General features: G+C 60.1%; 2 protein-coding genes across 4 annotated transcripts in view; both read right to left on the minus strand.

The window, feature by feature from the left end:
- Window positions 1–43: 43 nt before the first annotated feature.
- Window positions 44–4,864, minus strand: HPS1 (HPS1 biogenesis of lysosomal organelles complex 3 subunit 1). Of its 3 annotated transcripts, none has more exons than XM_054276790.1 (18): window positions 4,666–4,864; window positions 4,440–4,577; window positions 4,216–4,358; window positions 3,870–3,978; window positions 3,509–3,669; window positions 3,326–3,428; window positions 3,118–3,195; window positions 2,959–3,028; window positions 2,786–2,853; window positions 2,078–2,245; window positions 1,825–2,001; window positions 1,688–1,755; window positions 1,431–1,553; window positions 1,264–1,329; window positions 925–1,069; window positions 715–828; window positions 503–585; window positions 44–248 (listed from the first exon to the last, which is right to left on the minus strand). In XM_054276790.1, exons 1-18 carry the CDS (start codon window positions 4,762–4,764, stop codon window positions 86–88), a joined length of 2,076 nt encoding a protein of 691 aa, XP_054132765.1. In that variant the 5' UTR covers window positions 4,765–4,864; the 3' UTR covers window positions 44–85. The 3 variants fall into 3 exon arrangements, with proteins under 3 accessions (XP_054132765.1, XP_054132764.1, XP_054132766.1); XM_054276789.1 differs by having other exon boundaries at window positions 3,118–3,222; XM_054276791.1 differs by lacking the exon at window positions 2,078–2,245 and having other exon boundaries at window positions 3,118–3,222.
- An 870-nt stretch (window positions 4,865–5,734) lies between these two features.
- The window catches only part of HPSE2 (heparanase 2 (inactive)), a 104,069-nt gene continuing 96,612 nt past the window's right edge, over window positions 5,735–13,191 (minus strand). The window contains exons 10-12 of the mRNA XM_054276792.1: window positions 7,458–7,603; window positions 6,368–6,514; window positions 5,735–6,285 (exon numbers count right to left, since the gene is read on the minus strand). Of these exons, the coding sequence (XP_054132767.1) occupies window positions 6,120–6,285; window positions 6,368–6,514; window positions 7,458–7,603 (459 nt within the window). The 3' untranslated portion in view covers window positions 5,735–6,119. The remainder of the gene's footprint in view (window positions 6,286–6,367; window positions 6,515–7,457; window positions 7,604–13,191) is intronic.

Raw genomic sequence — 13,191 nt, forward strand, 5'->3', positions numbered from 1 at the left:
CACACAGACGCTGAGAAAGCAACCCAGGCTCTGGGAGCACCCACACACCCACTTTAATCCCGGCCCCAAGGCGGCTGGAGGCAGCTCAGAGCAGAGGGATGCGGGACGGCTCCCAAAGGCGCCGGGCCAAGTCGTAGGCCTGCTGCACCACCAGCTCGGAGGGGATGATGCCCAGGTGCAAGGTCAGCAGCTCATAGCACTTCACTACCTCTGCCTGGTGGTTCTTGCTGTAATAACGCAGCAACTTCCTGCAGAGGAGAAGACAGAGGCTTGGCAGGTACAGTGCACACAGGCAACCCCTTCCAACGACCTTCCCTCTGTAAAGCACTTTGCAAGGACACAGCCCCATGGACTCTGCCACCAAAGCCCACCAAAACCATGGCACCAGGCTGGGAGATGGGCTGGTGCAACTCCGCTGGCATCCTGGCATCACCCCCAGCGATCTGTGTGCCATCACAGCTTTGAGCCCTGGTGCCAAACCACAGGACTGGCAACTGCTCACCTGTAGTAGTCCCCTGCAAGCATCCCAATGGGAGCAGAATCATCAGACAGGACTGGTACCTCCATCACCTCCAGCTTATAGCCCTGGGGAGAAATGACAGCAGAGGGCAGGAGCTGGGATGGGACCACTGAGCAGTCAGAGCTGGCTAGGCTTGCAGCCCTGCTCCCTGCCCCAGAGAAAGAGGGGCTCAGCCCCTTCCTGGCCCCACATACCATCTCATTCTCAAACCAGAGGAAGTAGGAGCAGCAGTAGTCACCATCCTGCAGCATCAGTGTTGTATAGCCCTTCTGCAGGTATCGCCGGGCCAGTGTGATCAGGGACCACACCTGGGGGACAAGGGACACCTGAAGCCTGAGCAGAAACCCCTCCAATTTCCACCCTCTTCTGTGGTTCCCATCCCACACCTACCCGATGAGCAGTACCTTTTTCTTGATGAAGGTGGCCAGGGGACCCTTGCCCAGCTCTGAGCTGGACTTCTCTGTCACACTGAGTGAAGGTGCCATCATTTGTCCAGCTGTGCGGTCCACATAGATGAAGTGCACCAGGCCAGGGAAGTCCTCCAGGTACGTGGGATGGGTTAAGGGTGTCCAACAACTTTGGTGCCCTTCTAGGACAGCCCCTGAGCCTCGGGAAACCACCTTTGCCCACTACATTCCTCCCCTTAATCCTGGTGCTGGGAGACAGGGTCCCACTCCCACATCTGCTACCCCCTCAGGGACACCCCGGTGGCAGGCTGGCTCCCCAGCTGCAGGGATGGGTATGACACCATGGTGATATTGCGCCTGCTCTTCACCAGCAGGAAGTCCCGCCAGTCCAGCAGCTTCTCCCTGCCAAGAAGAGGCACGGTGAGAGGCCAGGACCCACAAGCCCCAGCAGAGCTGGGTGTGGGGCAGCCCCCTGGCGATGCTGACCGTCCCCCTGCACTCACCTCATCAGTTTCTGAGCACGGTCCCGCAGCCCTTGGGACAGGCTGTGGCCAGCAGAGGTCAGGAAGAGCTGGCGGTACACGGAGCAGAGCTGCCGCTTCACGTTGGCCACTGACTGCAGCAGCCTGAGCCAGGGGACACAGACAGAGCCGAGCTTGCACACTGGGTCCCCAGCACTGCAGGGACAGCTGTGCTCGTCCCCAGGATGGGACAGGTCCCTGCCTGTCCCAGAGACTTTCCCTGGCTTCCTCCTACTCACTCTAGGGAGCTCCCAGGCTCACTCCGTGAAAATATCTTGTTCTTAAAGTCCAACCAGGTGTTCTGCAACTAGAAAGAGACAGGACGGTGTCAGGCTGTGGAGAAAAAATGACAGGGTCCTCATGTCCCCACGCCCACCTGGATGTCCTGTCCACTCAGCTTCTTCACAAATTTGTCCATGCGCTGCCGCAGCTCAGCAAGGAACGGGTAGGAGCGTGCGACTCCCACCTCTGGTCCCTCTTCCAGCTTCTTCTCCAGCACCAAGAAACCATCCAGCAGTTGGTACAAGGTGATGGCCACCTGGGTCATGGGACCCTGCCAGGGAAAGGAGAGGTGGGGGTCAGGCAGAACCCAGTCCTACCCAGCTCCCCTCACCTCAGAGGCAGCTCACCTTGGTCAGCAGCACAAGGGAGATGCCTGGCCAGAGCGGGAGGCAGTGCATGGTGTGTGGCAGCAAGGGGCAGTAACCTTCCCGCAGGCTGGCATCCAGAAAGATCCTTCTGGGGTTTGAAGCTTCAGGGACCAGAGGCCCCAAGGTCTGCAGCAAGTCCTCTGCCATCTGGGAAGACAGGGGAGATACTCAGTCCCTGTGGGAATGAGGCAGCTCACACAGAGAATGCTCTGTAGGGATGCAGCATTGCCTTGAAAGCTGCAACCAGGCAAGACAGAACCAAAAGAGCTGGAAGGGCCATGTAGCAAAAGATCAGTAGTGAGGAAAGTGCCCAGTGCTCCCCAAAGGAGCAGCAGAGAAGAAGAAGGCTGTTGCACAAAGGTTGCAAATGCCTTAAACCAGGGCCAGTGTTGTTTGCAGTGTGTGAGGTGTTGCAGCATCCATCAGGGAAGCAGCCCAGGAAGCCCAGTGGCAGCAGAGGGAGACACTGGACTGCTCTGAGGCAGCCCTGCTCCCTCTCTGCTGGCAGCTCACTGTAAGCAATGCCTCAGAGAACAGAACTGTCACAGAATGCACAACATGGGGGACACAGGGCACCCACAGCTGCAGCACAGCAAGAGAGAGTGATAAGGACCAGAATCTGCAAAAGGCACCGGGACAGGCTGGTGAGGTGTGGAACTGGGAGGTGTTGCAGGACTCTGCGCTCACCTGGACGTCTGCAGCATCCACCTCCCCGATGCTCAGCATCTCAGCACCCTCTGACCAGCTCTCGCTGCCTGCAGAGAACATGGCAGGGCACCCTTCCAGCCCCCACACCAGAGCCCTGGAACTCTGCAGGGCTGGGGGTGTGGGGCACGGCTGCTGCCCAGCTGGGCACTCACCTGTACTGTGCCCGCCTGGCGAGGGCTCAGGTGTGTAGTACACCTCAGGCACAGAGAGATCATCTGTGTCCTGCCAGCAATAACAAATGGGTCAGCATACGGGGATACAGGCAGCCCTCCCAGCAATCCCACCCTGAACTCCTGATCTGAAGGACTCACTTGGTCATCTGAGTCCTTCTCTGCAGCTCCATGGGAGCCAGGGCCAGTCACAGGGATGCTCTCACTTCTCTTGGGTCCCTGAGGGAGAACATTCCTTGCTGTGGGCTTTCAAAAAGAGAGAAAACCCCCCTAAGCCCCAGCTGTCAAGGCATCACCCCATGATGGGAGCACCCTGACTTGCTGCACCCCCAGGCCTGCTTTGAAGCACCTGTGGGCCAAGCTCCTCCTCAGCACTCTGGCTGGGGTACAGGTCCTGAACCAGGAGGATGAGGACGAGCAGGTCGGCAGGGCGGATGGAGCTGGCGTTGCGGCTGCAGGACAGAGAAGGGCAGGGTCAGCTGGGAGGACACATGGCTGCCCTGGGAAGGGAGGGTGGTGGGACCGGGCACACCTGGAGTAGAAGGCCAGCAGCTTGGTGTGTACCAGGAGGAAGGCATGGCCTACTTCATCCCCGCCACGCTCGGGGCTGGTGTTGATGTGCTGCACCACTTGTCGCTCCAGGAACTCGATGCACTGCTCACACAGCTGAGGATGGATCAGCCGCTCCACGGCCTGGGGTGCAGGAGGAGGGGAGGCTGCTGAGCTTCCTCAGGCCCAGCCTTGCAGTCCTAGGGGCAGGTCTGAGCTTCCATTGCTCCAGGGAGCTGCCCTAAAGTCCCCAGCCTACTGCCTTTTCCCACATCCTGGGACTCCATGCAGCTTCCCACCCCTGGAACACCCCAAAAGCGAGGGACAGCGCAGATCACTGGTACCTCCACTGCAAAGCTCTGGTCCTCCTCCCGCAGGTGGCTGTAGGTCTCCAGCAGGCCCCGCAGCAGGCTCCACACGCGCTCCCGCTGCTCCGAATCAGCCGGCCGCAACCTGCAGCGTCACAGAGGGTAAACTCATGCTGGCACTGACACACCGAAACCCAGCTCCCCGCGTGGGACTGACACACCAAAACCCAGCTGCAGCCCAGCAGGCAGGGGGTCGTGCTGCAAAGAGGGGGTCCCAGCTGGAGACCCCACTCCCAGCCCCCGGTGCTGCATGAGGGCAGCCCAGGGCAGCCCCCCCAGCAGCCCGACATGCCAGCCTGTGCCGGGGGCTGTGCCTGCTCACTCCTTGCGGATGAGGTGCGAGTCGAGCGTGACGAGGCCACAGTGAGCCTCCACCAAGCGCCGCAGCACGAAGAGCGTCCGGCGCAGGTCGTCCTCGCTCTGCGTCCCGTCGCCGTTCACTGCGATGTACAGGCAGTCCCCGAACTGCAAACGGCAGCGGGGTCAAGCGGGGTAAAGCGGTCCCTGGTCCCCGGTGCCGCTCAGGGGTCCCGGTGCCGGTCCTACCATATGCAGGACGTGGAGGTGCCGCCCGCCCTCGGTAGCGAAGCAGGTATAGGTGTCGGAGAGCTTCTCCAGCAGCGCGGCGCAGGAAATGATCAGGGGGGCGAAGAGGGTGTTGAGGCTGTCCTCCAGCGCCGGGCCCTGCGCCACACTCTCCCGGTCAGCGCCCACGCGCGACCGCGCACCCCGCGCCCCCTTCCCGCACCCGCGCCGCCCCGTCCCGCCCCACCTGCCCGGCGTGGGACGACCGCAGCCGGCGGAGGAAGGCGGCATCGGCCCAGTAGAAGAGCAGCTCGGCCGCGGTGCTGGCGATCAGGACGCAGCGCATGGCCCGCGGCCGTGGAGAACACCGGCACCGGGACACCGGGACAGGGCGGCTCCACCGGGACACCGGGACAGGGCGGCTCCACCCGCCCCGCGCCGCTTCCTGCTCCGCCGCGCGTGACCGCCGCGCCCACGCGCGCAGCGCCCCCGGCGGCCCGGAGCGGCACCGCACCGTGTGACCCCGGCACCGCACCGTGTGACCCCGCACCGTGTGACCCCGGCACCGCACCGTGTGACCCCGCACCGTGTGATAGCGGCACCGTGCGACCCTGGCACCGTGTGACCCCAGCACCGCACCGTGTGACAGCGGCAACGCACCGTGTGACCCCGGCACCGCACCGTGTGACCCCGTACCGTGTGATAGCGGCACCGTGTGACCCCGGCACCGCACCGTGTGATAGCGGCACCGTGTGACCCTGGCACCGTGTGATCCCAGCACCGCACCGTGCGACCTCGGCACCGCACCGTGTGACAGCGGCACCGCACCTGCGACAGCGGCACCGTGTGACAGCGGCACCTCACCGTGCGACCGCGGCGCTGCACCGTGTGACAGCAGCACCGGTCCCGCCCGCCCGGCCCGGCCCGGCCCGCGGCGGACAGAAGACGCCGGCGGGGTTGAGAGCCAACTTTATTACACCTCCGGTAGCGCCTGGGCGCGTCGCAGCTGCTCCTGCCCGCGACACCGCCACTCTCCCGGGCAGGACACGCTCTCGGCCCGCCGCTCAGGGATGTATAATTTAATTAACAACATTTCCCGCCGCGGAGCCCAAGCTCGCCCGCCCGGGGCGGCCCCCGGCGCTCCCTCCCCTGCCCCGCCCCGCCCCGCCCCGCCCCGCCCCGCCCCGCCCGGTGCATCCCGCGGCGGGCCAGGCCGGCTGTCGGCATCCCGGCGGCAGCAGAGGGAGCTGCTTCCATGCTCTTGCTGCACCGGAGCACTGCCCGCCGCCGGGGAGGGGGTCCGGCTGCTGCAGGGGTCGTCCCGAGGGGCAGCGGGACCAGGGGGTCGGGGAGGGTGTTCGTCCCGGGATATACCGGGGCTCAGCACCCCAACCTTCCCTGCAGCCAGTGGGCATCAGGGCCCGGCTGCTTCTCGCAGCTCACAGGACGGAGGATGGCAGGCCCTGCAAATTGGCTGTCGCACTGCTCTGGCGGGATGGTGGCCAGGGCACGTGGAGCTCTGCGGTCACAGGGCAGGATGGTCCCAAGCGGGAGGACATCCTGGGGGTGAGGATGAAGGCACGGCGTGGAGCTGCCCAGCACGGCCCCACGGCGAGGCTGCGTGGGCTGCCGAGGAGGCAGCGTGACCTGGGCAGTGCTCAGGGGCAGGAGCGGGGCTGGCGAGTCCCTGCTGGGCCCAGGCTATCGGTACCGACAGGCCAGCGCGTTCACATTCTTCACCACGTAGAAGCTCATAGTCAGCGGGGGGATGACCAGGGTGCGGCCGGCCCGCAGCGGGCGAGGCTTCAGCTCGGGGAGAGTCCCGTCATCCACCATGGCCAGCGGCTGCCCGTTGAGCTGGACCGACCTGAGGGACCAGGAGAGGGTCAGCGCAGTGGCACTGAGGGTGCTACAGTGGTGGCAGTCCCAGCCACCAGCATCAAACTTACTTGGAGTGCAGCCCGTCCTTGCCATAGGGCTGCAGCAGGTACTGGTGGACAATCTTATCCCGCAGCGTCCCTGCCAGCTTTATTTTCTTCCGGGAGCGGTGCAGGTTGATGATGTAAAGGGTGATGGATCCCCGGACATAGTTGTGACTGCAAAGGGGAGAGTGGGAGGTGAGGGCTGCACTGCCATGTCCTCAGCGAGCATCGCCTCCAGGAAGGAGCTTGGGGGTCTCTGTAAGAACTGGCCTCGTGCAGGCATCCAGATTCACATCATATCCTGCTGCCCCTTCACGGGGAGATGCCACCTTCCCATCATGAAGCCTGGTTCTGAAACGACGCCTTTCGACCCCCCTCTTCAGCCAGCAGTGACAAGGCACAAGAGGACGCTGCCACTCCAGAGGGGAGGTGGCAAAGGACAGAGTGTCAGTCCCAGGACGGCCCCAGCCCCCCAAACCTTGCAAGGAGGAGGCTGAGAACGGAGGGGAGCTCTGTGCGTCTGCCCCCGCCACCCCAGGCACCTGACAGACAGGTCCAGACACTGATCCTCTGTCCCTGCCTAATCGGGCAGCCCCAAACAAAGGCTATAAAGCACTTTGCACCTGTCAGTTACTAGACAAGGTTTCCTACCGAGCTGGAGGCATGTTGAAAGCATCTGGACTGTGTAAAGAAACAGTCTCTCCTCCTCCACAATAGCAACTTGTGTCCGCGGAGGAGGTGGCCGCCCACCCGGCTCGCTGAGGTGCTTTCAAAGACCTTCTCAGAGAAACAATAACCAGGCCAGGCTCCCCAGCAGCCCGGCCCGGGTAACCCGAGCGAGCGAGCGGGGCCCCTCGTGTGAAATCCACTCCTTTGATCTCCGCTGCCCGGCGGCACCGCCACCACCGGCCCCGTTCCCAGGCGCGGGCTCGCCACCACTTTCATCGGAGGCATCGCCATTCCCGCACTGCACGGTGACAGCGGCCAGAGTGAGGAGCAGGACCCGAGCGAGCATCCTGGGAAGCCGACCTGCACCCAGCGTGTCCTTGTTGCCCCCACCTCCTGTGGGTGCCAGTGATCCCACCCTGTGACCCTGAGCCCTCCTCGCTCCGCTCACTTGTGGTAGCTGGTGCAGTGCGCGTAGATGCGGAGCTTGTCGCGGATGACTCTGCCGGGCCGGGGCTTCCTCTGCAGGCCGGCCACGTGGATCGCCAGCACCTTGGGACCAATGAGGCGCTTGTAAAGCAGGGACAGCCAGTAGTCCTGGGGGGCAGAGGGGACAGTCAGCAGCACAACAGCCCCCCCTACTCACTGAGGGCGTGGGCAGGAAAGGCTGGCTCCCCTGCTTGCAGCCTGGCGAAATTTTGGCTGTTGGGGTGAAAATGTTGTGTGCCAGATTGTCTGCATTGGGTGAGCTCTTTTTGTGCACTCCAAGCCATAATGGCATGGATGTTTGCAGGAAAGAGATTCAGGGAGGAATTCATTGCCCATACTGAGAGACACGGGTACCCTCTAAAGGAGCTCAGATCTCGGTTAGGTTGCAGAGCATGGGGAGCAGCATGAGTGCCCTTGCACATACCCATGGACCAACACACAGCCGTGCTGTGGACCTGCACACCAGCTCCAGCTGATGCTCACAGGCTGGTGATGTCTCTGGAGCAGGCTCTTCCCACACTCTCTACACAGAGCTGGAGCACATCAGAACTCTCCCCTGCTCTTTGTCTCTATTTGTGGCACACTGCCTTTTGGGACTGCTGAGGGTGCTCAGCTTCCCAGAGGTATTTCCCCTATTTTAAAGCCTCCTGTAGAGCATGGGGAAGCCAAGCTCAAGAAAGAGGAAATGCTTAGGCCCTACACACATGCATAAGTGATGCAGCCTTAATTACGTCACCACACACTGCTTTTCCCGCAGGGCACGGCCTCGCACGGCACACAGGATGGGCCCCAGGCCCCGGGGAGGGAGCTGAGGCTGTGTGGGCCCCCCTCTCATCCGCTGCAGGAGCTGGGAGGTGTGTGGTAAATGAAGCAGGGTTGTGGGAAGGGAAAGGGCAGGCTCAGGCCCTCGCCTGCTGTTCTGCAGGATGGGCTCTGGCCCCGCTGCTGCTCCAGGCACGGCAGGTGGTGCTGGGAAGATGGAGCCTCTGGCCCAGCTGAGGGTACACAGCTTTTCTGAGAAAAACCATGCAGGTGCCATGGGATGGGTAAGATAGTCAGCAGTGATTTAGGGTGAATGTGCAGTATTTCAGCACAGTCAGTGCCTCCAGGGCAGTGCAGGAACCGCTGTGTCCCTCCAACATCTGCAGGAGATGAGGGGAGAGCAGTGCTTTTACCTCGCCTTGCTGGCAAAGCTAGCTCCAAAGTCTCAGTTTCAAGAAGGATGTGAAAATACCAGAGAGAGTTCAAAGGAGGGCCAGAAAAATGACCCAGGGTTTGAACAGGAGACATCAGCACTGGCCTCAAGGCACTTAAGCTCTTCAGCTCACTGCAGGGAAGCACTGAGGACAGCTGCAGCTTTTCGCATCATCGCAAATTCGCTTGTGTGAGGGGCCCAAATCATGTTATTTGCAATAAATTACCAGGGCCTGGTGACACCAAGCACTTGGATGATGAATTACACACACACACCTAGCATGACTGAAACAAACATACTGAGGGCAGACACTTTCCCCAGCTCGGCTGGTGCTCCAGGGCTGCTCCTTCTGCTGGCATGAGTGAAGCCCAGCCAAAACCATGCCAGGGCTGCTGGGCTTCCCAGAGCTACCAGCTCCTGTTCAATGGTACCAACTTGGGAAATAGTTGTTCTTGAAACCCAGCTGCAACCAGGGTGGCTTTTCCACTGAGCAGTGACCTCTTCCTCAGCCCTGACAGCAGCTGGCACCCGCTGCCATGTGGCACACCCTGTGCAAGCAAGTTCCCCCGGCTGGCAGTGCCCACATACCCCTTGCAAAGTGTGGTGCTGGACATCCTGTCAGGGGCAGCCTCAGCCAGGCCCAGGGAGACAGGTTTGTCCAACCAGTGAAACTGCAGAAAGGATTTGTCTTTTGGAGTCACAGAAGACTCTTGTTGTGAGGGCTGAGCAATACAGCTGTAGCAGTAGAGGAGGGATAGCAGGGAGGAATCTAGTTTGTTATTAGTCCCACGGGAATCGAGGGATCTTTCTTGGTTTAAATGCTTTGCAGAGCCATCAAGCAGTACTGCAGGTGAGGAGCACCTGAAGGCAGAGCCTTCCTGTGCCTCAGGAGCTCTCCTGTCTGGGACCCCTGATTTGTGGGCAGGAGGGGAGCTTGTGTTGAGTGAGCTGATGTGCAGAAGGGAGCCTCACCTTCTGAGCCCCATGGGGACAGTGAAGACATACAAGTTTTCCACTAGAGAGGGAAAGACCAGAGGGTCCTAATTGATCTCTTGGCATAGTTTACTTCTTTGCAGAAGTTTTAAAGCTTTAGCTTTTGGAAACAAGGTTGATTAGGCAGGCTCTGAGGCAGAACTGTTAGCCAGACCCTCCTGTCTGCAGAGCCATCATGAGAAGGGCAGGAGTTATCCTTGCACTCTCTCCTAGAGACCGCAAAGCAGCTCTGCTGCCCACCTGAATTTGTTCAGCTCTGTGCTCTCCACGTGTGAGATGTTTCCATAACCAGAAAACCAGAGTAAAAGAGCCACAGCCCTTCAGTCTCCTGGGAACTGTAACCAACAAAGGCAGCTGAATTTCAAACGAGTAGGCTGTGAGCCTGTGGTGCACAACCTCCTCTGGCTGAGCTGCCAGGGCATGGCTTTATGTTCCCAAGTCACCAGCAGCATCAGCTGGCTGCTGCTCACCCTATTCCACTTTTTATTGCTTCTTCCTGCTTCTGAAGCTGCCCAAGTTCTTCCCCTGTGCCTTATGCACACTCGAGTTTCAGCAGCCTGTTACAGAGAGCTGCAGTCCTGCACCTTCATCTGCATTTTTCCACAGTCCAAGCAACCTGTGTGGAGATAAGGGCTGGCTGGTCTGAACACCACTGGACAGAGGGCTTTGCTCTTTTATTCCTTTGTTGAGCCTGATGGCTTGTTTTTGACAAAAGCATCCTACAGAAAAGTAGTGATTGTGGTTGTGAAGATCTGGAGGGATGGAGAAGCTGCCACTTCCCAGGGAGCCTGTTCCAGCACTTACATATCCACACTGTTAACAGCCCCACTCCTTATTTGTGTCTTGAATTTGTCTGGCTTCAGCTTCCAACCAGTGGTTCTTATTCTTGCTTTTTCCACTAGATTAAAGAGATTCTCAGCATCCAAAGCTTTCTCCCCACGGAGGTCCTTACATCCTGTTCAAGCCATAGCTGCTTGTTCCTCCAGCAAGGCTGGATAATGCTGCTTTTAACATTATCCCTGAGTTTTATGTGCTTCTTAAGTGGGAGTTCAAGGTTTTCTCAGCCAAACCCTTTGCAAGGTCCTGTGACAAGCAGAGTGGGGCAGGGCCTCATCCCAAAGGGAACAACATTTTCTGAAGTCAAAATGATCAGCTTCAGACACTAGTGCTGCCTTCATGAGCTCTCATGCCCCCACCCTCAGGGACATGATATGTTTGCTGTTTTGTGTGTGGAGGTTGTGGAGAACTGAGCAGTCCCTATAACGTTTGCTGCTGTACTGGGGAGTCTGTGGGTGAGCACCACAGGGGACACTCCAGAGATGGTCTATGAATGGGGACAAGGCTCCTTCTAGCCCCAAACAAGGGAGCTTCAAGAGGATTGACCTGACAGAGGCACCAGCAGGGGAGGAGGAGGCAGCACACAGCAATGCTGCAGACAAGGGGCCCCTTGCCTCTTCCCTCTGCTCTGCCCCTGCTGGGCAGGACAGACCTTTGCTTTGATCCAGACATCACTGCCCATGAAAGGTCAGTTGATGCTGGTCAATCCTTCTTTTGCTGAGGCCACATCCCACCAGTGCCCCACCACCAGTCCTCTGAAGCTGCTGACGTCTCTGCCTGGGCATCTGCCGCTTTCCCTGTGCTGATCCTCTTCCTTCCTGCTCTAACGGCTGCAAACACTTCATCTCACACCACTCTTTCCTGTGTTGCCTTATGCCTTTACATCTTCCTGCAGCTTCCTCCTCAAGCAAGTGGTCTGCAGCAGAATTCCTGCTGTGGGAGTGGCAGCCACAGGAATTGCTGCCAGGCATCGGTGGCACCAAGGGGACAGCCTGCCCAGCAAACAGGAGAGTGCTGGGTAGAATGTGGCCCCTGCCTACTGCCCAGCACAGCCTGCCTCCAGCCAGTGGCCTCCCCACCTTCTTGGGATCTGAGCAGATGGAGGAACAGCCAAATCTCTCTTTTGTCATCACCTCTCCCTAACAGGGTCCAGGCCATGCAGGCTACAGGAAGGGAGCGGAGTTGCCAGATCAGACGGCTTGGAAACCAAATGCAATTCTTCTGTTTCCTGTTCTTCCAGAGCACCAATCCACTCTGGGAATGGTCTTTCTGTCCCACCTCATCCATAGCCCTGGGCTGGCTCTGTGACCAAGCTGGGCATGTTTAGCACTACCATGGTGCCTCTGGAGATGTGAGGCGTGGCTGTATCCATCCTTGCAAGACCAAGCTGCTGCTGCCAATCCCAGATGGATTTTGTTTCTGCCCCAGACTCCAGTGCAGGAGGAACAGTCCAGCTCCAGCTCTGCACATGTCTTTCAGCTCCAGTGGGTGGGTGCCAGAGCTGCTAGCATGGCTTTGATCCATTTGAGAGTCCATGAATATGCACTTCAGAGTGCACCAAGAGGGAAAGGCCCCTTAACCCACTGTGACAGCAAGCACAGTTTAGCTTCTTCAAATCTGTCTCCTCATTCACGGATACAACGATCCTCAGAGCCAACCTGGAACTCCTGGAAGGAGAAAGGGCGCAGAAAGCAGACAATGCCTCAGTCCCTGAGACATGATGGAAAGGACAGGGCAGTGGAGTGGATGCTCTGCTTAAACCTGCTCCAGGCAGTTGTGCCAAGGCTCGCTGGAAGACTTCCACAGGGCACCATTTCCACTCTGCCCTTCAGCAGACCATACTTTAGCTTGACATTGCATGGGAGATCTTTTCCCCAGTGCACACCTGAACTGCCGGAACTTCATCCCTCCCATCTGTGGCCAGAGCAAACATCCTCTAACAACAGTTCCTGCCTATCCCTGCCTCTCCGACCCCTTCCCTGTCTGCAGGCATCGCTCCCACCAGAGTCAGTGCTCTAGCGTGCAGGGCAGATGGGGGTGCCAGACGCCCGCGCACAGATTTACAGTCCTCAGGAACAGCTTCCATGTGTGTGTGCAAGCTCCATTGAACCTGCTCCCTCTCCCCACCCTTTGTCACTCCCAGACTTGGGCCCGTGCCTCTGCCTGCATGGCACACGGTCCCAGACAGTGACCCGGAGCCGAGGGTCCCCGCGGGGAGCAGCAGCCGCGCTCCTGCCCCGGTGCTTGGCTCAGCGCGGTGATGTTGAGGGATGTGCAGAGGGGCGGGTGCAGGAGCAGGGCTGAACCCCGCTGGGCCCGGGGTGGGCATGGGCACAGCTGGGCGGGTGCAGGAGCAGGGCTGAACCCCGCTGGGCCCGGGGTGGGCATGGGCAAGCTGGGCGAGGACCCGGCCCTCGCAGGCCTGGCCAGGGGAGCGCAGGGGCGGGAGAGGGACAGACCAGGGGACGGCCAGGACCTTCCGCTGCAATTTGCGGCGTCTCCTGCCAAGGCAGCTCCGCTAATGAGCGCACCGGGGAGCGAGTACGAGCAGCAGGCGGAGCACGCACGGGCACCCGCTCCCGCTCCTGGCACCTCACCGAGGGCCCCTTGCCTCCTTGGGCCCCGAAACTGAGGGAGCCCAACCGTGTCCGTGTGCTCGGGACAGGTCAGA

This window comes from Melozone crissalis, unplaced genomic scaffold (assembly GCF_028551555.1).
Source record: "Melozone crissalis strain CALT ecotype California unplaced genomic scaffold, PUWL_Pcris_2 ptg000019l_1, whole genome shotgun sequence".
Taxonomy (NCBI): Eukaryota; Metazoa; Chordata; class Aves; order Passeriformes; family Passerellidae; genus Melozone; species Melozone crissalis.